This window comes from Dreissena polymorpha, chromosome 1 (assembly GCF_020536995.1).
Source record: "Dreissena polymorpha isolate Duluth1 chromosome 1, UMN_Dpol_1.0, whole genome shotgun sequence".
NCBI lineage: Eukaryota > Metazoa > Mollusca > Bivalvia > Myida > Dreissenidae > Dreissena > Dreissena polymorpha.
In genome coordinates, this window is record NC_068355.1 from 199,001,492 (window position 1) to 199,028,984 (window position 27,493).

Here is a 27,493-nt window from a genome sequence, read left to right on the forward strand (position 1 = left end):
ATCCCAGTGACCTCAAACCTCATCAAAAGGTAGAGGTCCATACAAGGTACCTACATGCCAAATATATAAGAGATTGGTAAAATATTGAAGGTGCTATGAGAAACTGTAACAAAAGTGTGCCGGAAGTAAGGAACCCCAAACTTGCAACTATATGCTCCCCATCAATATATATGGGGAGCATAAAAATTCAGACCTCATCAATACACTGTGTGCCTCAAAAATTATATCTTCTCATATCTATGGTGACAAACATCAAAGAAATAGCACAACAAGGTATCAAGTTGCTGATCTCAAAATCGAACAACAAAGTTCACTTAGAAATGTGTTTTGATTTGTGCTCCGGCAGCTGATGAGGGTCAGTTGGAGTAATTATGTGTGCATTCATGATTGGAATTCAAACAATTCAATCTATGAAGTTAGTAATAATGAACAGTTTTTTATCCCTTAAGTAATTTTCTGCGAAATAAATATTACTGCATTAAACTTAGAGACTATTAAACTTGAGTGTAAACAAGGTTTTACTATAGCCATATAAGGAAAAATGCCCCGCCTGCTGGTGGCCATGTTTTTCAACCAACCCAAACCATTTTCAAACTCGTCCAAGAGATAATATTTTAATAAGAATGAATCTTCTGACATAGTTTCATGAAGATCAAACAATAAATGTGGCCTCTAGAGTGTTAACAAGACTAATGGGATTGTTTACCCTTGGGACTTCGGTTAAAAAAACCATTGCCCGAGCACACTGCTTAACATAAAACTCTGCATAAAAGGTCGAAAACGGCCATAAAATGGACAGCCTGATTTTACTGGGCTGTACCATTGATATAAATATAAAACTTTGCAGTGTTGGTGCGGTGCCTTAATAAAAATCTATTGGTTTAAAAATATCTAACCTTTATACGGAGCGTTAAAAAGACGCAGTACTTTACAATGGATGGGCCTAACGCTGTTAAAAAGCTGCGTTTTTATTGGTAGATGCACTTTTAAAACGATGGCGCTGATTGGCCGAAATTTCTTATTAAGGATTGCAAGTAGGTCAATCCGTTTATAAATAGAATTTTCCCCAACGGACGACCTTAGCGTTGCACTTTAACAACAAGAGCACCGCCTTGCGGGTGCAGACCGCTCATCTATTATCTTTTTAAAGGTGAAGGGACTCTCATTTTTAGATGGTCGCTTTAGCGACCGTCTAATGTGCTTGATGTGAAATTCAGGTCGATACGGCCTAGGTATGATTAACCCAATACCCGATTGCGTATCCGCGCAAGAAAGAGTTGTATAATTTATGAAAGAGGTTTGAGTTCTCCAATTATGTGTATTCACAAATGGAAACATTATATTAATATCGTGTTACATTCAATATTTTCGAACGGTGTTTTATAGAAAAGAATCAATAAACAATGATCGTAATGTACGTGTCGCGGAGGAGATTGTTTATGAATGATTAAAATAGTCCACTTTCTGCTGCGTCTGCGTGACGTAGTATTTTCGCTCAGCTAATTCATAACTCTGCGGCTGGCGATAAACAAAGGGGAGTCCGGATGAGAATTACGCACTAGTATAAGGTTACGCTTGTTTATATTCACAGGTCTCAATTAATTGTACGTTGACCACGAGTTCAACAATTATTACAGGGATAGGATAGACAACATGAAAAATGTTTCATTATCGCTGAAACTGTTAAAAAAACATTTAAATATAACAAGAATATTCTCTAAAAAATGTAGTCATGCTGTTTTGAAATAAGGTTTGGAATTTTGGTTTCTAAATAACTTAATTCAAAACAAAAGTATAATTATAGTATCTTTTACTTGTTAGTCGCATATTTACCGCATTATAATGTGTGTTATAATAGGCAAACCATACATCAGTAAAATTCAATCTGCCTTCGCACATAGAAGGAATGGGTCAATTGGGTGCTGCGTTTCCTTTGCTTTCCTTTCCTTAGAGGTCAATTCTTTACGTAATAGCAAACACAAGGCTCCGGCTTCAAAGGAGCGACAATAAAAGTCGTAGTCACATGGTATTTGCGTTTAGCGTCCTATTTGGTTACGTGGTTCTTTTTTTGCGGGTGTTTTGGCATTCATGATATGAGGCTATTAATAGATGCGCCTGTCGATAAACAAAGGAAAGTTTACGGGTTATAACAACGCAATAGGTTACGCTCTCACATACAACTCAATTACGAAGTACAGGTCGTAAATTGAGAGATTCGGGAAAAAGTTGAAGCTTATTTATATTCTCAATTTATAAAACGCTGAACACAAGTCCAACAATAACTTCAGCGATACGATAGACAAAAACAAAAAAAATGTTTCATAATCGCTAAACCCGAATATAACAAACAATTTATAATAATAATACGAATGACCTGTTTCATAACCTCGTTCATGCTACTACAGCTTGTATTTTTAAAAATGTCTTTGGTTCTGAACAGATAGCGGCGATCTTTTGTATTTACGGGTGCTTGCAACGCAAAAGTAGAAGGTTTAGCTTGTTTATATTCAAAGTTCTCAATACATAGACAGTTGGATATGAGTTCATCAATTACTACAGGCATACTATAGGCAACCTCGAAAATGCTTTATAATCGCTAAAACCGAAAACAACTAAATATATTATATTAAATATATTTATAACAAGAAATGTCTTTTAAAAATGTAGTCGGCGTATACGCTGACTTTGAAATAAAGTTAGCAAGTTACTTTTCTAAATAATTAAATACAATTAAACAAAAGTTAAACTATTGTGTTGTGTTTTTCACTTGTACGCTGCATATTCACCGCATGAAATGTGTGTTAGCATTGTCAAACCACACATTAGTGTGAGAAAATAAAAAATATACTACGGGAGAGAACTTCATATGTGTCCTCATATGCCTTGTTATGAGTATCTTTCTTCTCTATCGAAATATATCGTATGTTTATATTTAATTTAAACGCAGTTTTCTTTCGACACATTTAAATCACACGTCAATAGCGCCGTCATGCGAAAATGGGTCTTATGCGTTTCGGCAAGCGTTTGTTAAACCCAACATGTGCTTTTGCGCAGTCAGGCCATAGGCGATGCTGTTCGCTTTAAAATCACTCAATATGCTATGTTTCTCCTTACCAGAAGGAGGGATAGCTGAGTGGGCTATTTATATGATGGGCGAATATGGAATAAGACCCATTTTCGCATGACGAGGGTCATTACAAATCTCATTGCGAATTGAAAATGCCACATTTAAGAACAATGCTTTTTGATACAAAATTGAATTCAAAATAGCAAACTTGTTAATAATGGCAGCCTATCCACACATTAAGGAATGATTTCCAGACGTGCTGACCTATACGGAAAACATTGTGGTATGATAATTAAACGATTTTCTCTTATCGTGACACTATACTATTTCGCTAATGATTGTTTACTCATCTTGGAGGCGAAAGTGAAATTCTGCGAGATTGATTGTAACGCGTAATTGTAACAGGGCCACAATTTGTGTCGTTTGAGCATACAGAGAGAAGTCCGGAATTCCTTACACTGAACAGTGCTGCATCCTTTGAATTGAGCACATACGCAGTGATTTAGCAAAAATTCAGAGGTTGTATCTCGAATCAGCTTATTAAATATTCGAAAATATTCATGCGTGTTTGTTGGCGTTATGTAAAAGTCACTAAGATGAAAACTGAAACAACTACGCCTAAAAGCGCATTAGTGCTCTATACCTATGTTTATGTTAGCGTTGTTGACACCGTGTGAACTGCTCGGGTAACAAGTAAAGCATAAACAGCAATGTTTATATACTTTTATTCCTCCATATACAAGATACGAAGATTATTGTATATTTTGAATTTGTATATGGTGTCAAAAATCTAAAACTTTGTACACGGAACTTTCATTATGAATTTATATTCTTGGTGAGATAGTCATTTGATATTAGAAAAATATTCCTTTAATATGATGGTGACTGCAAATTTTCTTTATATTAAGTTCGCATAACCATTTTCATCATACTTTCTATGCTTTCAGAACTTCCAAAAAGCATGTTGTTTTTATTTTGTCTTAGTTATTTCTATGAAATAATAAGGATAATAAAAAGTGCACACAAATTCGACCCGTGCGCTATGACACACACTTTATAAAGTTGAATGGCGTGTGTTCATTTTAAACTTGCGATTGATTTTCAAAAATTTATTGCGTCTTAAATTATGCAATAGCGAACATCTCCAGTGCCTTCAGCGCTTTGATTAATCACAAAGGAGAGAGGGGTGGAGTGAAGAGGGGTGTATAGTGTGGGGGTGTGGACATTTATTACATTATCTTCCAAAAATGCGAAAAAAATGCAAATAAAAAAAAAAAAATCAGGGAGGGGGGGGGGGGGGGGTATAGTGGTGGGTGGGGTGGGGGGGGGGGGGGATTCTTTGGTGTGATGGTTGGACGGTATTTCAAACATAAAATAATAAAAATAAATATTTGTGTTTTTTAACCGTTTCAAAAAAAAATAATTTGGGGGGGGGGGGGGTGAGGTGGGGGGGGGGGGGTATAGTGTGAGGGTATGGTGGTAATTTGTGAGATGATCTTAAAAAAAATAAAAATTGGGGGGGGGGTGGTGAGGTGGGGGGAGGGGGGGGGGGGGGGGGGGGGCACGGGGGATGGTTTGGGTGGAGTCTATTGTGGTATGTCAGGTAAGAGTAGTTTTGTCAAAGTATTAATCAAATCTAATCATAAATAAAGAAGTTATGGCAATTTTAGCAAAATTTAATAATTTGACCTTGAGAGTCAAGGTCATTCAAAGGTCATGGTAAAATTCAACTTGCCAGGTACAGTAACCTCATGATAGCATGAAAGTATTTGAAGTTTGAAAGCAATAGCCTTGATACTTAAAGAAGTAAAGTGGATCGAAACACAAAATTTAACCATATATTCAAAGTTACTAAGTCAAAAAAGGGCCATAATTCCATAAAAATGACATCCAGAGTTATGCAACTTGTCCTTTTACTGTACCCTTATGATAGTTTGCGAGTGTTTCAAGTATGAAAGCAATAGCTTTGATACTTAAGGAATAAAATGGACCTAAAGACAAAACTTTACCAAAATTTTCAATTTTCTAAGTATAAAAAGGGCACATAATTCTGTCAAAATGCACGCCAGAGTTATCTAACTTTGCCTGCCCAGTCCCCTCATGATAGTAAGTAAGTGTACCAAGTTTGAATGCAATAGCATTGATACTTTCTGAAAAAAGTGGACCTAAACGCAAAACTTAACCAAAATTTTCAATTTTCTAAGTATAAAAAGGGACTATAATTCAGTCAAAATGCACGCCAGAGTTATCTAACTTTGCCTGCCCAGTCCCCTCATGATAGTAAGTAAGTGTACCAAGTTTGAATGCAATAGCATTGATACTTTCTGAGAAAAGTGGACCTAAACGCAAAACTTAACCGGACGCCGACGCCAAGGTGATGACAATAGCTCATAATTTTTTTTCAAAAAATAGATGAGCTAAAAAGTAAACAATAATAGTTTCTATGTAGAAAATATAAATGAAAGAAAAGGATGAATTAATCCAAAAGAACTTGGGAGTTGTTTTATAGTTATAGATTACTATGTTTATGTTATGTTACTGTACTTATTATTAATTATTATCATTAATATGATGTTGTTATTGTATGTTATTGTTTGTTTTGTTTTTTAAGGAGGAGAGAGAGAAAGAATAGCCCAATTTTTATAAGTAAAGATGGTGAAAACACACATACTGACTACTGTTGTATGTGGCATCATCATTACCAGACCCAATGTTCAGTATATACTGCAATGGGTTTGTTGGAGTCTTTAGACTTTGTGATCTGTGTTTTAAATGTTAGAATCCAAATAGGATTATTTTAATATAACTCTTATAGAAAAAGGAATACACAGATGTGTAATATGTTTGAGTAACAAAATAATAATACTTGAGGGTTTTCCAGATCACAAAGTGGTTGAACATTGCCACAATATATTTACATACATAGTCAAGTTCCATTATTATGTGTATGTTTAAGGTTTAAACTTAATGCCACACAACAAGATCTAATCGTTGGGGAGATATGTTTATATCTATGAACATTAATTAGTAGGGATGCCAGAGCTCTCTCTCTTAACAGCTCTCAAATGTAAAGTGAAGTTGCATGTGTACATGCAATTATATGAAGAAAAAAAAAGAAAAAAGACAATATATGATAACACATAGGGAGTATAACTCTCAATTATATATTAATGTTGCAATTGAGTATTGAGTTATTAAAAAAGTCATGAGTATAAGTTTATGTATGTGGCTCAATGTTAAACACTTGCAGACAGGGAATATAGCCGTAATGCGCCAACATAAGACCCTGTCTGTATGGAACTTAAGGAGGATCATTTTTCCTTATATAGCTTTACTAATAATAGTAAAACCTTGTTAACACTCTATAAGCCACATTTATTGCCCAATCATCACACAAAATTGGTCAAAAGATTTGTCCTAAAGATAACTTGGACATGTTTGAAAATGGTTCCAGTTGCTTGAAAGACATGGCCACCAGGGGGCGGGGCATTTTTCCTTATATGGCTATATATGGCTTTTGTAAACAATGGGTCTATTGTTCTACCCCGCCCTTTCTAAATCAGGCCAATGGCATTGACCTGGTCTTCTTTATTTTAATACATTTTTTATGAGAGTATGACGTTAGTCCACCATTTACATTTTTCAGTTTTTTAATATAATCAGGTTTTATGGCATTTCTTACTACAAGAAAGGACGAGGCTGTCCAGTTACCTGGGATTGTTGGCTGCATTGCACCCCCTCTCTTCCCCTTTGACACCCCACCCTTTCCCCTTCAAACTCGAAGAACCATGTCGGACTGGAGTGCACGGTGCAGGGCCTTATACCATGATAAACACGTATTTAGTCCTATCCAGGACAAAGTATTGTCGACTTTGTTGATACTGCCAATTTTGTACCTTGTAGTACATTAAATATTGTTATAACTGCTATTTTGTGTAGCAAATTTCCTTATTTTTGTGTAAAACTGCTATCTTATATAGCAAATTGCCTTAATTTTTTTTCTCAATACTGCTATTCCTACACCATAGCAGCCATGTTACTCGGTATTGCATTAATTCATGTTAAAATTGCTATTTTCATAGCAAATTTCCTTAATTTTATATTAAATTGCTATTTTATATAGCAAATTGCCTTGGTTTTTCTGTTTAATTGTCATTTTACATACCATACAAGGTACTTTAGTACTATTTCCTCCATTGTTATCACCAATATATTAATAATATTGGTTGGATTAGAGCTTTTTGGGTCTATTTTAATGCATCTAGGTAATATTAGGTCTTTTTACCATTTTACATCTTACCTTTACCAATTTTCCTTCAACAGAATACAAACTATTTTTCATTTACCGTGCACTCCCTCTGGTCCAGGGGAAACAACCATTGTAGACTCCATCCCCACAATTACCTCCCTTAGTTCAACTGAGTGACATCACCCCTGCTGGCTTTTCTTTTCCCCCACTCACATCGGCCTACACTTCCAAAAATCTCTTCTTACAACTTTCCAGGGTGGCAACATGTATTTTAAATATATAAACACATATAGTTCTGTACATATGGTAAATAATGTACCTTTTGTACAAATTTAGCTGTTTTTGTCTCATTTTTAACTGTAAAGCACATTGTCTTACCTTTAATTTTTATGTGGCCCTATAAAGCTGACCGTTTGGAGACACGTAAGTTATTACCCTTAACATATAAGGGTTTTTTACTAAACCCACTTTTAAATATTGTTTTAATGCCACTCTGGGGGGACTTCTCTTCTCCATTCTCTTTGAGCAAAAGTTAAGTTTTTCCATTATGTTTCTTTCTTTAGAACAAGTAATTACGCATAGTTACAATTCATAGCAACCAATCATAAGGGGCGATACTATGAGACAATTGTACATGAAACAGATTACTACAGTGTACCAGGGCTCTAGCTTGGCTCAGAATTTAGGGAGAAGTCACTTCTCCCTCAGCTCACAGTAGGGAGAAGTTTTTAGAAATAGGGATGTTTTCAGAATCAGGGCCCCAGGGAAATGTAGTGATCAGTCTTAAATGGAACTTATTCTAGCAGACGACTTAAACATAAGGTTTTGTTAAGGCTGTTAATAACTTTTAAAGATAATCAGTCAGCTGTGACATCTTCAACTAAAAAAGAAAAACAATTAAAATAACATATCTGTATCCCTAATAAAAATGTTTGTTAGAGAAACAAATTTGCATTATCACTTTTATCTTCAGTGGATAATATTGATATGCGCTGCATCTCAGGACAATGACCATGAACTTTAAAACCAAACACTAACTTTTAACAATAACATGACCTTTTAACTGTTACCTTTTAATATGTTGTGCATCTGTATAATTCCTTTTTATTCACCGGAGCATTTACACAGGGCATATGACAGCCAAAACATGTAATATAAGCATTACAGCCCGTATTATTCACAGCCATTTTACACATAAACAATATTCTGGATGTACGCCTGTGGATTGTTTTATTTCTTATTCGAATTACTTATCCGAATTCGAGTGCCAGGGGACAAAAATATTTATAAATTGCACTCGTCCTGCAGGACAAGTGCATTAACATTTTCACTCGTCCTGTAAACACATGCACTTGTCCTTCAAATATGTGTGAAAGAAAGATTGCAAAGGACTGATATGACTAACAATGTTTCCTATATCACTGCTAAAATGCTGCTTACTTAGTTATTCATGCCAGCTGATCACAGAAGAAATGTTAACTTACTTTATTTATGAGGAACACAAAATAAATAAATGAAGACAAATTTGTTTTTTCCTTTTTCTAATGCTTGCGTGCTTTCCATTTCGGATGGTTGAACATCGCTCCTGCCCCCTTTACAGAACGCTCGTATGTCAGACATTTTTCAGATGAAATTCAGACTGGTTGAAAACGGTACTTCGCAGTAAAATAATTCTTTAAAAAAATCAATACTTACAGCGAATGAAGTCAGATGGTTCCCTGTCAACATGGACGCGCAAAGTTTACACCAAAAAGCCAATATTTACTCCGGGATACAGTCTCGCATAACAACGCGCACCTGCTGTATGAAATTTACAATTACGATTTCCGGTTCATTCACGTTCTACTTTCGGATAGATATGCTTTAAGAAATTATTTTATTTTATGAAAAAGAGTCTTACTGGTCAGAAAATACATATTTTAACATCAGTTTTTTTAACTCGTCCTGTAGGACGAGAGCTTTAGGGAAATTCACTCGTCCTTTCAAGATTTCAAGATTTCACTCGTCAATACGAGCGGACGAGTGGAATTTTTGTCCCCTGAGTGCTGTCACCTGCCTCGTAATTTGCACTGTTGTTATCGATGCATATTTATACTTTAAGCTCATCTTTAGTACTATGTAAAACATTTATATGTAAATTAGATTACTGCTGAGTAATAATGACCAGAGTTATATTAACAGTTATTTTACGATAAAACATAACTTGTCAATGAGACGCCGATTAATTGTCAGCCATTTGTCGCAGTGCTTTATGGTCGAATGAGTCATCTCTTTTAACCAATAGCAATCGTTTGCCGAAATACCTTTTTTTCATATAATATGAAAAAGGAACATTAAAGCAGATGACAATTAGCAGCCGCTGACTTTAAAGCAATTACGGCATCATTTAAGCAAAGTAAACCAAATAATTACAAAACAAAAGAAATCATTAGATATCACACATCAAGAAATGTTGAAGCAGACGACAAACAGACGTAATTACGAGGATAATTAGTTTATGGCGATTAAATAATTAATTCATCAAGCAATGTTCATCGTAATATAGTTGCAGAAAAAACGGCGTGAAAAAACCCCCAGCCGACAATATTCGCGGCAATTTTCAATAAAGACGATTTAATAATAATTTGCGAAAAAATAACGATGATCTGACAGTTACCGATATTTTGTAATGCATGGGGAGATTAAAGAAGTTTTCCTAAATATATCACTTCTGTCGGACATTGATTGAGTAAAACGCTCTAGGCAACGATGTCGCAGAAGTTTATTGACGCGTGACAATTCACAGCCAGGTCGAGTGTGTACACAGTAATCTCGTTTATATAGATTTTTCCTGCTGTGAAGGCCCGATTTACAAGTGTTTCGCACTCCCCGGAATACTTTTAGAGGTAGATCTACTTTTAGTGGATTTTTTTATGTCGGTGGATAAAATAATCGCCTTTTTTTTAGACAATTTTAAGAAATAATAGCCAGTTGGATAAAATAATCACCATTGGCGATAATGTCTGGCAGCTGAGCACTGATATTGCACAGCGTGGAAAACACTTAGCAGTTACCAAAAACAATCAATACCATCAAACACAATTAAATATACCCACCCTTCTACTCCATTAGTATATCGGCAAACAACAAAGGGCACATGCCCGCATTAAACGGTTTATTGTGTCATCTTGACACAATAATTGCTTTCAATTAGCTATCAATAAGCGGGATCATGTAATCGGACGTAATCCCTCGCTGGAAAAACGCTCCAATTGGCTTATCTCGCCAAGCGTTACACTCAACGGTGCATGTATCTACAATCAAGATACGCCTGGAGGCGTGGTTTCAATTCTATTAACAGGCGTTATGTATTCCTGGGGATTTTAAATGCCGCAAAGCGAAAAATTAAGGCGAAGTTTTTTTCGCTGTGAGGTCGGAACCGGCGACATTTTGAAACTTTAAGCAACTTTGTCGCCGAAGTCGCCCAGTTGCGAGAGCCCTGTGTACTGTGAGCTAAGACTAGCCAGTATTTTGACAAAACATTGCCGATATAAATGCACTTTTTTGTTGTAATGTCAAAGACTACTCATCTAATTATAGATTGACATATAATGCATGCGTGTTTTTGTATTTGTTCACTTCCAAAATTCATATGTATTCATTAGGAGGGCCGATAACACGGATAGACATGCTAGAAGGAGTGCTGTATCTAAAGAAGATAATCGCCAAAATTTGAAATGAATCTTTTTCAAAAAGTATTATCATACAGCAAATTTCTTACTTGATGTGAACACTTTGCACATAGTCAAATCAATTACTACTGTTAACGAGCCAATTGTCCTTTTCATGATAATAATAATTAATAGAGCCGTCATGGTTTAGGCGATCATGCCAAAGAGATATGGACTAAATATACATTAGTATACATATTGGAAATATATGTGTAATTAAATTCAAATACTAGTTTTATGTAAAGCCTAACGGCGAATATTGTTTAAATCTCATAGTATTCATCCACCTCATGTCTGTGTTGCTCATTTGAAACACTTTTCTTCTTTGTTTCGATTTCACCGGAAATCCATATTTCTTTATGGATCAATACGGTAACATTTCAAAACGGTAGCAACATACAATTTGGTTCCTGCGGCAAAGGTGAGATAACAATGTACTTATTCAAGTTTTATGTAATTAAATGTTAAAGCATCAGCTAAGTATCAAGTTCCAAGTATCAGTAAATTGATGTTTATTGACGTATCTTTCGCACATAAAAAGCCTAAATAGCTACATGTAATTGAGTCTGCAAATAAAGACTATATATATGTTGAAACAGAAGAACAAACGATACAAGAAATCTTCGTCATCGTGGCATAGTGAACCTATGTCAGCCTATTGACCGTGAGGTCAAAAAGCGGACATTTTTCAGCGCCACGAATACAACCTTTAAAAGCCGCAGACGCCGCAGACGTTGACGCAAATTTCTCAACAGTGCCAGAGAGGAGCATCGTCAAAAAGACCCAACATTCCACGAGTTTGAGGTGCGTTTTGATGTGAATTGCATTCAGTTAATTTCCCACTTACTTCTTATTTAAACAAGTATTTATTTTTCGTTTAGTCTAACAAAGAACGGTTCAGTTCGGTACCACTGAACAGCAGTCAAACAGCACTTTCGACTGTTGTATGTATACGCCTTATTGCTATTCCTTTAAGCATATACCTCCACTCTTCGTCATGATGTCACGAAAAAGATGGCAGACTATGTCGCTGTACTTACCAACATTTAAGGTCCCGTTCAAATCGTTGTGATGAACTTCGAGATTGGTTCGTGTTAAGACATGTAACAATAGTTGGACAGTAGGTCAAAACGTACACTTTTTATGTTGTATAATGCTAGTATGCAAAATAATATCATATAAAGTACATTCAAGCTGTAGTATGATAAACATAAATTCAGGTTAGTTTTTTTTGTTATTTCTTGGAATTCTTAAGTCAATATTACAAGTTAATCAATCGTAACATATAATGTCAACACGGTAACTCTGAAACTGAAACTAGAAAACAGATTGATTAATTGACGAGACGCTTTTCAATAGTTCCCTAGATCACTGTTCGCAGAAGCATCTTTTACCAATAGATGTTTTGTATTAATGAAAGTAATATTGTTAAATAAAAGTCCACACCTGACCATTGCATTGCTTTGCTATTTTGCATATCTGCCTATTGCCTATTGACATATTCCCATTATTCTATTTTTGCCAAGTATACGTTATTTCACTTTTGTCTCCGAGTATACAGTAGCGTCTTATAAACGATAGGCGACTTCAATCGGCAACGTCGAAGCGTTTTAATTTGCATATTATCTTGAACGTGAGTGATTCCATTTTGAAAGTATTTGGCGCCGATCAATATGGTACTGAGTTCTGCATAATCCTGTCTGGATAAGCCGCGTACCAGGGGCGATCCCTATGCGTTTTTGTAACATATATTGGTTGGTTGGTATAGGTTTGTAACAGTAACGCACCTTGACCTATATTTGCACGCTGAAACCTCTGAGTTGCGTTTTGATAAAGTTAATTTTGTTCTAAAAAATACTTGTTTTCTAGCGAGAACTTCAAGTCAGTTTTAATAATAACTTACTTCGGTCGTTTCTTTTATTTAGCGATGAATCTTGACTTAAAAAGACGCAATAAAGAAATAATTGAAATTATATTTCCCTCACTCCGCAAGACCCTCCTTTTTCCTACTTCCACTGCGCCGTAGCTAGTTCCCTACGACAATTGGTAAAATCACTCTGTTAATAAACTTCCATACATGTGGAAGATGCAAAGTGCGCAATTGGATCGTTCCTGAACCCCTAGTGCAACCCCTTATGATAGTGTACATAACGTTTGGATATTAATTTAATATATGTGAAAGATGTTAATGCATGTATGTATTAACCCAAGTGTATATACAATCTGTTGTCGAAAATAATAAAATATGTTGAGTAGGGCATACCAGCGGGGCTGATCCCACACGGTTCTGATGACATGAACAGTATTCTGGAGAATTAGGGCGATTACGTTGAGTTCAAGCAGTGCTGCCCGGGCTGTATAGTTCATGTTGCAAGTTTAGAGGTTCTTTAAAGGGTTGGAATCTATGGAAGTCGTTCGAGGTGGCGGACGTTTCACCCTGGGAATTGGGGTGACGAATAGCTACTGGTTCATTAAAGTGTGTAGACATTGAGCGTAGAAGCTTCGTTTAAGGCAACTCTCACATGTCTCGCATTGTATATTTTCGTGGCAACTCGATTATTTTTTTAGTTTATAATCATAAGGCCTGAGGAAAATTATGTGTTATATTGTATTGAATGTGTAATTGGCCTTCCAGGGGCTTCAAAAGGCACATTGTAGTGTTAGGTTGCACATAGCGCTCGGTGGCGGTCTCGCGTTACATAAAATTGTCATTTTGCCAAACTGTTGAAACGTCCCTTGAAATATGCATGATAGCATGTATGCGATGCGGATGTAATCTCTGAGAATCAGTCAAGTGCGTATATTTCTTTGATGCTGCATTATGTGAGAATCCTGGGCGAGTCCTAGCAATCTTTCCTAATTAATTTACCTGAGTAAAGCAAGTTGAGAAGAATGTTGAATTATAGCTGCAATTTCCAGCCATGTAGTTGTTTAGTTAAAGATATTTAACGTTCGGCACGGTCTTGTGCTGTAGGGGGTATACCCGGAGGAAACTACACCAGTCCAAAAACTAACATGCTTCCAGAACGGGAACTGAATCAGTCCAGTTGGGGTGTACCGTGATAACGAATAAGTCCATTTGGAGTGTACAGTGATGTTGAATCAGTCCAGTTGGGATGTACAGTGATAATGAATCAGTCCAGTTGGGGTGTACAGTGATAATGAATCAGTCCAGTTGAGGTGTAGTGATATCGCATCAGATGCTCACATTTCCAAAAGCAAGCATAGTGATGCTGCTTACAGCCTTGGTCGATCAAAGTCATACACTAACGCCGCAAAATAACATCATCGGACACACGTTTTGTCAAATTCATGACAATGCATGTGTATTGAGTGTTCACAATGCAAATGTTGACCACGAATTATGGGTGAAGGAAAAAATACGATCACAGAAGCCCACCATGAGCATGTTGTGCTAAATTGGCTGAAATTATAGAAAATGGTGAAAATGACTTTTTGGGGATTATTTTAATCTTAAAGAACATATTTCATTTGAAAAACAAATCATATTACAGATAAAATGTATATCTGCATTATTCTAATACAAAAACAGTTTTAATTTATGTAGTTGAAAAACAAACAACACTTTACTAACTGTGAGAACATAAATAAGTTTAAAACAATTCTAGCGCATCTGTAACAAACTAAAGCACATCATAGATGTCATTTTTTGCTAATTAAAATGCATCCTCTAAATAAATTGAGCCACATTATTCGAAAATGAGTCTTATGTTTTTTGGCCAGTTAGTTACATATCAGTCTGCGTACTAGCACAGTCTGGTCAGGAGCTACCCTGACAACTAATGAGATAACGAAACCTTGCCTGACTGAAAAGTGGACATGGTAGCGTGACCAGATTCCGCTTATGCATAAGACCCATTTCTGCATCACGAAGCTCAATTTCTAAATATTGTTATTGAGTGGATTCTTAATTGAAATTCCAGTGCATAAAGTGAAATAATAAATTGAACCACACAAGTGCCAGTTTTATACCAGCTCGGAAGGAAAAATGCTTACTTAATACCCAAGTTAACAGTTTATAATCAAGGCAAACATGATTCTCTTTTTAAAAAGAAAAAAAAAGACATCTTAAGTATGAAACAATTTAATGTACACTAAATAAATGCAACAACCTTTAAACTTATTACACTACTTTGAAAAGATTGAACTTGTTTCTTCCTTACAAACATATTACAAATCTCAAAATAGATGAAATTCTTAAAACAATTCTTTAAACTGACTGAACAATTTACCAAAATGAACATGATCACAATCTGATTTCCGGTGATGCGTGAACAAAGAAACAAAAAAAAACTCAAGTTCCCTTGCAAGTCTGGTAATATTCAGTGACAATGATAAAACCCAATTGACCATTAAATATTTTGTATCATACTAACTTTGGTAATATAAACCAGGAAAATAAACCTGTGACATTTCTACAATAGCTGTCAGTTACAATTTATTTGTATTCATTCCTTCCAAACGAGTTATACTTAATAACCACTTCTGTAATACATATTGACTTCTTTTTTTTAATTAATTTATGTTTTGGGTGGGGGTATGTCATTTATGAGGACACAGTTGTTCTGGTACATGGGGTGTTTTAAAGAACAAACGGTGGGTAATTAGCCTTAAAAATGCCTTACTATGATTAGTAATGAGTAAATTAACAAATAGAACATTTCCATTGTGCATATATACCTAAAATGGCCTTCACATGATTCTGGCATGGCGATTAAAGGGGCCTTTTCACAGATTTTGGTAGGTATTGAAGTTTGTCATTCAATTCTTTACTTTGATAAATGTAAACATTGGATCTAAAAAGCTCCAGTAAAAATTCAAGAATAAAATAAAAGAAATAAAAAAAGTAATCCTCAACTGGGCTCGAACCACTGACCCCGGAGTAAAAGTCTATCGCATAGACCACTTGGCCATCCGTGCTCATGCAATGATTGAATAATTTTATACTTTATATAAGCATTCCTCGTATAAGCAATCACAAAACGACAACAACAGAACTATCCAAATTTTTTAATCGTTTCGCGTTGCAACGTTTTATAATTTTAAGGTTTTTAAATCGTCAACGGATGCATATAAGAGATAATTTAGAGCATGGTAAATGTTCAGTAATTGATGCACAATATTTGAGTAGCGTTGCATTAATTATATTCTACAGCATTTCACAATAGCCATTTAAGGTAACTTTAACACCCAAGTCTTTAAACTACCACAACCACCTTTAAACTCTCCAGACATATAATTCAAACAAGTTAACATCAACGTGGGACCTATGTCTAGCACATGAACATGATTCGAATAAGCTTGGTTGAGGACCACAAAACGATGCTATTGGCAAAATACCAAACATCCGCGGTATGTGCCTTGCGGTTTAAGAGAGGCTTTGAACATTTTTAATAGTATATACAATACAGGAAACAAGTAACCAAACAGCGGGTCCAATATTGACCCCATAAGCATGTTTTGAAAAACTTGGTACTGAACTACAATTTGATGTTGAATACCAAAAACATATCTAAGGGCCTTATGGTTTCAAGAATAGGATAGCTCCAGTTCATAAATTGTTTTAACCAAAGCCGCATGATTCTATCTAACTTGGTAGAGGACCATAATATGATATGACATGTCAAATGTTACAATTCCTTTAAGAGAATATTTTTAATTCTGTTTACTATACAAGTCTATATTAATGATGAGATAACTGGGGTGTTGTTAGTTTTGACCACAGAGGCACGATATGAAAAATTAGTAAGCACCATTAGACGATGTTACAAACCAATAATTATATGAAGCCGTGACCTCGTGGTTTCGGAGAATTTTTCTATGTTTTCTTAAAAATGAGATTAATTCTCTAGTGGCCTACAAATACTGAAATGATGAGCCATTTTAGAACGAGGGCCACCCAATAATTATTCCTATGAAGTTTCAATAAAATCAGCCAACATTTCAGAAGTGTTAAGAAATAGTTAACATATGCATCCGATGCACGGAATTACAGATGACAGAAGACAGGGCTCTTAAAGCTTCCCATCAGCACAATGCGCTCTGGTGAACTATAAACATAATCTTATTATAAATTAACCATTTGTAGTTTTTACTTTCTCAAGATAAATATTGTATGGTAAAATGGCCACAACGCATATTGTTCTCTGTTATTTACAGTCACAATTCCAGACCTGGGAAGAGTGTAAAAGACATGGCGTTCTGAAGAAGGGCCTTTACACAACGCTAAGAATATTAACCACCTCTAAAACAGGGATTGAAATAAGCAGTGACCAATGGCCAATGACCCCATTAAATAAGTGGTGAGCCCCAATACTTTCTGAGAAAGCTAACAAGGCAAACAGGTGAATGACTGTCATGCAATATTGAACTATTAACCACAAAAAGAAAACTTTCTGATACACAAAATCAGGATCCAAACGCTACAGGACCTCCAAAGTTCCTGTCCGTAAGACATGCTGGAAACAGTTGTTAATTGTATTTAAAAGAATACTTTTAGTTAGGTTACGTTTTTGACAGTACCCAAATGTTAGTAAGACATTCTACTTTTTTGTCGAATTCGTCTGACAGGTTTCAGAAGAGTGCAGAATCAGAACTGGTTTATAGATGATTTTATACTTCTTTTTGTAAAAAAAATGAACCCGAATTGAAAAGATTCCATTTGGTATTAAATAACAAGTTTAACACTCTTTTTCTTACTTAGAATGCGATTGTGCAGTATAATTCAGTTACTGTGAAATCTTTATTATTCCCTGAGCATTGATTTTCTTATATTTCGTCTGTAGACCGATTGACAAATTTAAATTGTAATGAATAATTATGCCCAATATCAAATAACAATTAAGACTTAATTACCGTAAGCATGAAAGACATTCATATCCAACGTAATCCACACATCCTTTGTCTGTTTCGCAATCAAGCTAAATCCAGTTACTAGTATTTCACAATGTGGAGTAAATTATACTGTGTACTTAATTGACAAACGACAATTATTACAAGGAAAACGGCAAAATGACATACACATTTTTAAAAATCATGTAATCAAATTAAAGTGTTGGCGAACTAGTCATTTTTTAAATACTCCAACATTTCATAGTGACAAATATAAATGGTTTTACAGTATTCTTAAGCACTTCACAACATGATTTTCTTGCATTTTATTTGTTAAAGATTCATATTTGATTTCATTGTTAACCAATATTTCAGTTTTGGCATGAACACATATTAAACCTACTTAATCGAGTATGAAGAAATTTAAAAATGGCACTATGATCTAAACATAAATGTGTCAACATACTTTGCAAACTGAAATTAACAGGTATTAGTTATAGCATTTAATTTATTAAACATATACTCATTGACACACAGTATAATTATTTTAAGACAACTTTCTCTATGTATCCTCATGTGCGTCTTCAAGTCTCCATTCCGGTTACATCCATAACCACACAACTCACACTTGTAGGGTCGTTCTCCTGTATGTGTTCGCATGTGTGTCTTCAAGGTACCACTATTGTTACATGCATAACCACGCACTTCACACGTGTACGGTCTCTCTCCTGTATGTTTCTTTATGTGATCTGTCAAGTGACCACCCTGTTTGAATGCTTCACCACATGCCTCACACTTGAACGGTCTTTCTTCTGTATGTATCCTCATGTGATCTGTAAAGTGACAACTCTGTTTGAGTGCTTCATCGTTCACCTCACACTTGTACGGTCGTTCTCCTGTATGTATCCTCATGTGTTTCTTCAAGCTACCATTCTTGTTACATGCATAATCACACACCTCACACTTGTATGGTCTCTCTCCTGTATGTATCCTCATATGTATCGTCAAGTCACAACTCGTTTTAAATGCATAACCACATACCTCACACTTGTACGGTCTTTCTTCTGTATGTATCCTCATGTGTCTCGTCAAGTTACCACTCTCATTACATGCATAATCACACACCTCACACGTGAACGATCTTTCTTTTGTATGTATCCTCATGTGATCTGTCAAATTACCGATTGTTTTGAATGCATAACCACATAATTTACACTTGTATGGTATATCTCCTGTATGTTTCCTCATATGTCTCTTAAAGTCACTATGATAGTTACATGCATATTCACACACCTCACACTTCAACTGTCTCTCTCCTGTATGTATCCTTATGCGTGTGTGACCACTGTTTTTACTGGAATTACTGCAAAAGTTGTCGTATCTGATAAGGTCAAGTTCTCTGACGAATTCATCTCCGTACCAGACCAGCAGTTGCTCTCCTGTAGCAATAGAAATATGAACAAGTTATCTATACGAAATGAGGCAATTGTTAATCCTATTTTTAAGAAACACTAAAATCCTTCACTAGGCCTGTGTATATGTGTTAATTGTATTACATAACATTATTGGTAATTCTTTTTGTTCTCAAGGTTTAATTATGAGACTGAAATATAGGACAGAGCAAGCTAAACGTTTTGGTTATTTAAGTTTTTTCTTAATATATTTTTTTAATGTTGTGAAATGAAATGGTAGAAAGGCAGGACATGTGTTCACAATCGGTGCGACATCGCTTCATACCCAACCAGACAAATTGAGAAGTGGGTTTTTCAATTTCTTGGATTCAAATGACATTCAGTGTTGTGTATATGTCTACGTGTATACGGTCTTTCTAGACCTGAGGCTGCATTAGGCAAAAACTTTGAGTGCGTCTTAGAAAGCACTCAGACTTGGGAAGAAGTTGGAAAAATAGCTGCAATGTCCAACTATGTATTTAATTCTCTAAGGTTTTTATTTTTGGTGAGGACTTGTTCAAAGGTGAACAACATTGAATATTAATATCTTTAGTCATTCAATATGTATGTACCTGATGAAATTAGCTTCAATGTACAGTAGAGATGCCTCCTTTGTACTGGAATGCTACAAGGTTCTTATCTGCCTCCTTCATTGCACAGAACACATATCTCATCCAGTTAGAGGTGGCCTTGTTCTGGGCATCCATAAAGTGGCTCGCTTTGCCTGCCTTATAGATCTTAATTGCATAGAATCTTACTATAAACAACCAACATATAAGTAAGATTGATACACAAGAAAACATGTTATCTTATATACTTGTTATTAATGGCAACATCCAATTCTTACAATAACATTTCAAAGAATGCATCTATAAACTAACTAGCTGCAATGATCATACAATATTTTCTACAGCTTAAACAGACTCAGCAATTTGTTCTTAATGTTTAAGTTTCATTTAGTTTAAATAGTACAGTACTAAACACCCTTGAAATGCTCACAAATGTTAAATAATAACTCTATCAGTTTCACAAGATGTGAGAAATCTATACATACCAGCATGATTATAATGAACACAGAATATTTATGTCAATAAGAAATGTGTAACTTATCAATAGTTCATTCTTCAGCATACAAACTGAAAATATGCCAAAATTCAGCCAAAACAGTTGTAGTTGAAATCACTCTTCTAACAGTCATCTACACACTTATGACAATCGGCTCTTCAAGTCTTAGCACAATCTGCCATGCACTATGAGGTATTAAAAACTCGAGATTGGGACTATATATTCTATAAAAGAAAACCAGACGGTGATTTCTGCTGATCAGCATCTGCCTATTGACCAATTCATTGTTATTGTTTTGATTCCGAATTTTCGCGCATGCGCGATGCGCTGGTAGGCAAAAGCACTGGGTACAGCTTCGATATTTACATTATGCAAAGACCTATAGGTCTTTGCATTATGTCATATAGATAACGGCACGTGTTTAGTCAATTTATCGAAAACATTAACAACAACATCATAACACCTAAATACTATTAAAGATATTGCATTTTTAATGTCAATATTGTTTAATTAATACATGTATTCTTATCTATAAAAAAATATATACTCGTTAGTCATTAGCATCAAGGTAAAGGTGGTCTGAAGACTAAACACCGACAATTTCACAAAACAAAGCTATGCATTAGCCGTTTTATTTCTTGAAGAAGGACTTCAAAAATTACAAAAAATAATAATGCATCCCATTATATAATTATACTTATCAATTATATGAGTATGAAAGTGTGATAAAAAAATTTGAGTGAAAGAAAAGGGGTGCATTAAAATCTGACATACCGGTACAACAAAGCCTTATTAAAAGCGAAGTGCATGACAGTATTTAAATGTTATGATCATTTTCGTTTAAATTTGATGATTTGTTTTTTAGGTGAATAACACTATAGATGAATCGTAACATACAACTGAAAAACACAACTTCACATGATGCAAATTAACCTGTGAATTCATGTATATTGAAATTTCTTTACTAGTGTATATGAGTGATTAATATCTTACATTTTATAATATATATCTATATTGTTTTTTATTTTTCGTAAATATTATTTACCCCGGTAGTCATACGTAATTATCCCCACGCTTTTTGAAAAAAAGGTGGGGATATTGTGGTTATCTCCGCCGTCCGTCCGTCCGTCCGTCCGTCTGTCTGTCCGTCCGTCCTGGCCACTATCTCCTCCTACACTAAAAGCACTAGAACCTTGAAACTTACACACGTGGTAGCTATGAGCATATGTGCGACCCTGCACTATTTGGAATTTTGATCTGACCCCTGGGTCAAAAGTTATAGCGGTTGGGGTGGGGCCGCGTCAGAAATTATCACTCATTTTTTTAGGTTATTTTACATTTACTTCTTTATTTCTACACCGATTCACTTCAAATTGATACTGGACCTCTCTTATGACAATACAGTCAATCTCAACCATGCATGGCCCCATTCCCAACCCTGGGGCGCCCCGCCCACATAGGCCACACCCACCAAAAATTTCCATTTACTATAATTTTTTCATTTCTACACGGATTCACTTCAAATTGATACTGAACTTTTGTTATGACATTAGGGTCAATCTCAACTATGCATGGCCCCAATCCCAACCCTGGGGCGCCGCCCACATAGGCCACACCCACCAAAAAATTCCATTTACTATAATTTTTTCATTTCTACACGGATTCACTTCAAATTGATACTGAACTTCTCTTATGACATTAGGGTCAATCTCAACTATGCATGGCCCCATAACCAACCCTGGGGCCCCGCCCACATAGACCACACCCACCCAAAATTGCCTTTACTATAATTTCTTCATTTCTACACCGATTCACTTCAAATTGATATTGAACTTCTCTTATGACAATACAGTCAATCTCAACTATGCATGGCCCCATTACCAACCCTGGGGCGCCCCGCCCACATAGACCACACCCACCCAAAATTGCCTTTTACTATAATTTCTTCATTTCTACACCGATTCACTTCAAATTGATACTGAACCTCTCTTATGACAATACGGTCAATCTCAACTATGCATGGCCCCATTACCAACCCTGGGGCCCCGCCCACATAGACCACACCCACCCAAAATTGCCTTTTACTATAATTTCTTCTTTTCTACACCGATTCACTTCAAATTGATACTGAACTTCTCTTATGACAATACGGTCAATCTCAACTATGCATGGCACAATTACCAACCCTGGGGCGCCCTGCCCACATATGTCACACCCACCCAAAATTGCCTTTTACTATAACTTCTTCATTTCTACACCAATTCACTTCTAATTGATGATGAACTTCTCTTATGACAATACGGTCAATCTCAGCTATAAATGGCCCCATTACCAACCCTGGGGCACACCTAGGTCAAACATTCGGCGTGGGGATACGCGTCGGCCTCTGCCGCGCCATTTCTAGTTTCTTGTTTTCATGATGTCGTTTGTGTATGGCCGTAACATTCAATCTTCAAACGGAATGACGTTGTCTTAATTAATCGGTACCCGCTAAATACGTTTAATGATTATATGTACATTTACCAATTATTAAATACGATTTGTTATAAATTACCGGTAAACAGGCTAGCATCTTCACAGCGTACATTTTCTGTTAATATATACTGGACAAATTACTTAATAATTTTTTTTACAATGGGTAGCATATCTAATGGAACAGTTGAACTTTGGCGGTATATTACTCAACCCAAATAACTGCTCAATACTACTAGAAAGAGAAGACATGGTGGTATCATCAATTGTGTTTAATGACCAGACTTTCATATACCACCTGCGGTCAGGGACCTATTGTTTGTATAGGTCCCTGCTGTAGTTTATGACACTTTGCTGTTAGTTAAGTAGGGACAATATCTGATCAAAACGAGATAATCGGCTTGTGCCGAACAAAGGGGGGCAATTAAACACAGGAATACAAAGGCTAACACGATTTTAAGATTGATGCAAAAAATCAAATCAAACCAATTAAATTAAATTAATTTATTTACCGTGTCAAAGTGTTAGTTTTTCTAGACAGACAGACAAGACTTTTTTTTAGTAATTTCCTTTTTTATTCCCATCGTCAACATAATATATTTTGTATATAACATATTATGTTTAAAAATACACAAAAGTAGTATATATGTTGTCTTTTTTCCCGATATTAGATATGGTACATAGCATCTATAAAGACTATGGATGGTGTGAAAAATATGTTTAAAGCAGTGTCAATTTCGATATATATATATATATATATTTATATGCATACAAGGGGAAAAGTGTATATATGTTGCTTTAAGGTAGGTGAAACTATGTCACACAGTATATTTACATTTTTTTAGGGTAGGTGTACCCATTGAGCATAAAAGCGCACAACGAATATACAATATATGTAATTTATTTTGTGTAGTCGCGATTAATTCCTCTTGTTAAATTATATTATTAAAAGGACACAATAAAATCTATTTATTATGGTGTTGTTTTTTTCCTGTTTGCATTAAAAAACAAAATATTTTGCCAATAATACAACCGAGTTTATAATGTGTGCATTGATGTAATCAAGTATGGACAGATTACAGAATGATATAATTGCAAAATTTAGTTCAATGTTTTGGAAGACTTTTTTTAGTTGACTTGCACAATGTACCTCGTCAACATCACAGTCATGTGGTTGATATTGATACGCGCCAGAAAACACATTTCAACAAACACGAGTATGAATAAATCAAATGTATATTGGGGTACATATGATGAACAATGGGTAAATTACGTTATACGATTTAACAAATTTGATCTGATACTCAAAGATTCCTTAACACATAAACAAAGTGTTATTAGTTCAGACCCTTTTCTTTAGTTGCAGCAATTGTACATACTTAATAACAGATGGATTATGTATTATCATAGTGGTAAGTTAATATATGCTGTGAACATGGAATCGATCTATTTATTGGTTGTTTTCATTCTTATTTGTTTGAGTACAGTACAACAACTTTTGGGATGTTTAAATCTAAAATCTAAAAATGATTGTATACTTTTCAAAATATATTAAATAATGTATTTAATATAGATATAGAGCGTGACAATAAACGTCATGCTCGATATCTCCCCTTTGATCGTGTCTTTCTTTTGCCTACCAGAGTAGCACGGATCAAAACACGCAGGTGCGCGTGACGTCACGCGTGAATTGGTCTATTGCAAGCAATTCATCTCTGCGTACATATGCGAGCGCTTGCACTTCAAATGTCGAAACAATTCCATCCTTCCAACTGAGTCCATCAGGTGTTTCAAACACGGTCACATGTATTTGAGCCTGACCCGTTTTCCTCATACTTCAGAAACACACAGCCATCATTGCAAAGGACAGCGCATGATATGAGGTCCATGGCAGATCTGCGTGATATTTCCAGATACTTCATGTTGATCGCGTTAGACACTCTCATGAATTTTGATTCCTGTGATGCGCCCCTAAATCTCGCAAATGCGTGCACCAGAAGCATTACTCTCAACAGTTTTCCACACATGTTTATGCTCCGGTTGCTGAAGTTAAAGTGAATAGCTCGCATTTTCAACAATGCGACATGCGCACTTTGAATAAAGTTACGTAAGGCAATGGGAAGGTTTCATTGGACAAATCAGACATCATTGTTTTTCACGTCACGTGACATGGAGCAGCATTTTTATTGGACTAATGAAAGTTGTAATGCGCATGTACGCTATATCTGATACATAGATTAAAATAAGTCTAAAATTGCCGTGGACAAACATATAAGCTCCAGTATCGACCTGGAAATTTCAAAATTGGGGATTAATTTATAAAAAAACAAAAGTCTTATAGATACCGTATAGTTATGAAAAATCCATTGAAGCTATTTTCTGTGAAAAGGGGTTTAATGCATGTGCGTCCCAGATTAGCTGTGCAGTCCGTTGGCCAAAGTCTTATATCAAAACGTTTTTAAGAGGATCTTTTAGTCATTCATGACACTTCAACTATTTTCGGCGGTGCAAATACGCAGTTTTGTTTGGCATTATTTTTGTTCTATTTTCTAAAAAGAAATTAATGTCGTTATCAATTGATAAATGTATGTTGTTGTATTTTCTTATAGTATTATCCGAAAGGTTACAAGAAAGTCCGTATTTTGTATAGTTACAAAACAATCAATCATTCCCTATTCACCAATTCTAAAGACTATACTACGATTGGAAAGGCTCTTCATACGCATACAGCATACGTGTTTTGTAAATGGTAATTCTTAAAGAGGCCTTTTCACGTTTTGGTAAATTGACAAAATTAAACAAAATAGTTTCAGATTCGCAAATTTTCGTTGTAGTTATGGTATTTGTGAGGAAACAGTATTACTGAACATTAACCATGCTCTAAAATATCCACTATATGCATATTTTGACGATTTAAAAACCTGAACATTATAAAGCGTTGCAATGCGAAACGACTGAATAATTTGGAGAGTTATGTTGTCGTTATATTTGTTATACTACGAGGCTTGCTTATATGAAGTATAAAACACACCACCCATTGTATAAGCACGGATGGCCGAGTGGTCTAAGCGATAGACTTTTATTCCAGGGTCAGTGGTTCGAGCCCAGTTTAGGGTTACTTTTTTTTCTTTTTCGAATTTTATTCTTGTTTTTTTACTGGAGCTGTTTAGATCCAATGTTTACATTTATCAATATAAAGCATTTAATGACACACTTCAATACATGCCAAAATCTGTGAAAAGGTCCCTGTAAAATATGCGAAAGTATATTGCATAAAACTTTCAATCAAAAAGAGAGGTGGATTAAAAAAATTCTTTATGGTAGTGGTTGGAATATTTTAAGTGAAAGCCACATTAATTCATTACTACAGGTTTATTAATAATCCGTTAAGATCGATATAAATATATCGATTGCGAAATTGACGATTTAAATGATGACCATGTATTTGACGTTCCGAGTACTGAGGTTTTTAGCGATTTGACATTTATACTAACAACTTATTTACTAGTAAAGTGAAAGTTGTATCGTGATAAACAGGCCGGAATCATATTAGCTTCGCTATAAGACACTGGGATTAATGCATGTGCGTAAAGTGTCCATCCAAATTAGTCCGTGCTTGCTAATCAGGAACGACACTTTCATTTTGTATGGATTTTTTTAAAAGGAAGTCTCCTCTTAGCAAAAATTCAGTAGAAGCGAAGTGTCGTCCCAGATTAGCGTGCGGACGCACAGGCAAATAAAAAAATGAAAATAATGAAATAAAAAACGCGCACAGATCAATTCAAGAGCATTACAAAGTGTTTTACATTACATTAGTGTTTTAATAATTTCTTTGTGTTTTTTAAAACTATAACATGTATATAATTTAGCGTTTACGCAACAACAGTATAGTTGATAGAAATGCACAACATGATTAACAAGAGATTCACTGATGCAAAGATAAAGGGGCGCAATATTTTATTTATTAAGTGACACGAGTAAAACAAATTAGAAGTAATCATGTTTGCACATAAATTAGTAATTACAGTAATTAATAACTCTTGTAACCAGGCTCAGTTTCCATTCAACTTTTTCTAAATTTTAAACGTAGAAATATTCGTAAAGTCACGATAATTTCTGTGATGCAAGTAAAAATACTGTTTGCTTGTGCATTTTAGCATGAATTTTATACCATGCCACGGAGAGAATAATGAAAAGTTAGCGTTTAAAAATAATATACAGTTTTCAGTAAATTACAAAATTGATTTCTGCTTCATAAGAAATAAAGAAATCTTACTCACTGAAATAATTCAAGTGTCAGAGGTTTAACAGTTTGTGTGCAAGGTCGCACCTGGTCTATTACGTTTTTCAAATCATGCCTCTATGGCCAAAGCCGGCAACGTCCCAATTGTCACATGGTATATATAGACATATAGAACATAACTTAAAATATATTATTGCACGCAGATAATTGTGATCGTGATTGAATATTTGTTGGGTTACTAAGTATAGTGGACCTCTACTAAGCTTGCTCAAATCATGCCCATTGGCAATTCACTGTATTGACCATCCAAAGGCGGTGATTAGAATTTTAATTATTGAATGTTTATAATAGGGGTTACGTTCTAAAAGTATTGATAAGGACAAT

General features: G+C 35.2%; 1 protein-coding gene and 2 long non-coding RNA genes across 15 annotated transcripts in view; 1 reads left to right on the forward strand and 2 right to left on the reverse strand.

The window, feature by feature from the left end:
- LOC127864550 (uncharacterized) overlaps positions 1–27,493 on the reverse strand; it is a 190,362-nt gene that overhangs the window by 23,715 nt on the left and 139,154 nt on the right. For 2 of the 11 annotated variants that reach the window (XM_052404290.1, XM_052404280.1), the window contains exon 1: positions 11,314–11,321. The exons of 5 other annotated variants lie outside the window; for them this stretch is intronic. In XM_052404290.1, coding sequence (XP_052260250.1) covers positions 11,314–11,318 — 5 coding nt within the window. In that variant the 5' untranslated portion in view covers positions 11,319–11,321. Of the gene's footprint in view, positions 1–7,694; positions 7,874–8,386; positions 8,949–11,076; positions 11,291–11,313; positions 11,378–27,493 lie in introns of those variants that run through there. 4 more of the 11 variants (XM_052404287.1, XM_052404282.1, XM_052404288.1 and 1 more) reach the window with 4 other exon arrangements.
- LOC127864566 (uncharacterized) lies at positions 11,368–12,246 on the forward strand. Its single transcript, XR_008042086.1, has 2 exons — positions 11,368–11,830; positions 12,003–12,246. It is a non-coding gene; the product is annotated as an uncharacterized LOC127864566 (long non-coding RNA).
- LOC127864561 (uncharacterized) lies at positions 18,369–20,746 on the reverse strand. 3 transcript variants are annotated; one of them, XR_008042081.1, is made up of 3 exons: positions 20,384–20,721; positions 19,902–20,057; positions 18,369–19,317 (listed from the first exon to the last, which is right to left on the reverse strand). It is a non-coding gene; the product is annotated as an uncharacterized LOC127864561 (long non-coding RNA). The 3 variants fall into 3 exon arrangements; XR_008042080.1 differs by having other exon boundaries at positions 19,902–20,066; positions 20,384–20,720; XR_008042079.1 differs by having other exon boundaries at positions 19,902–20,746.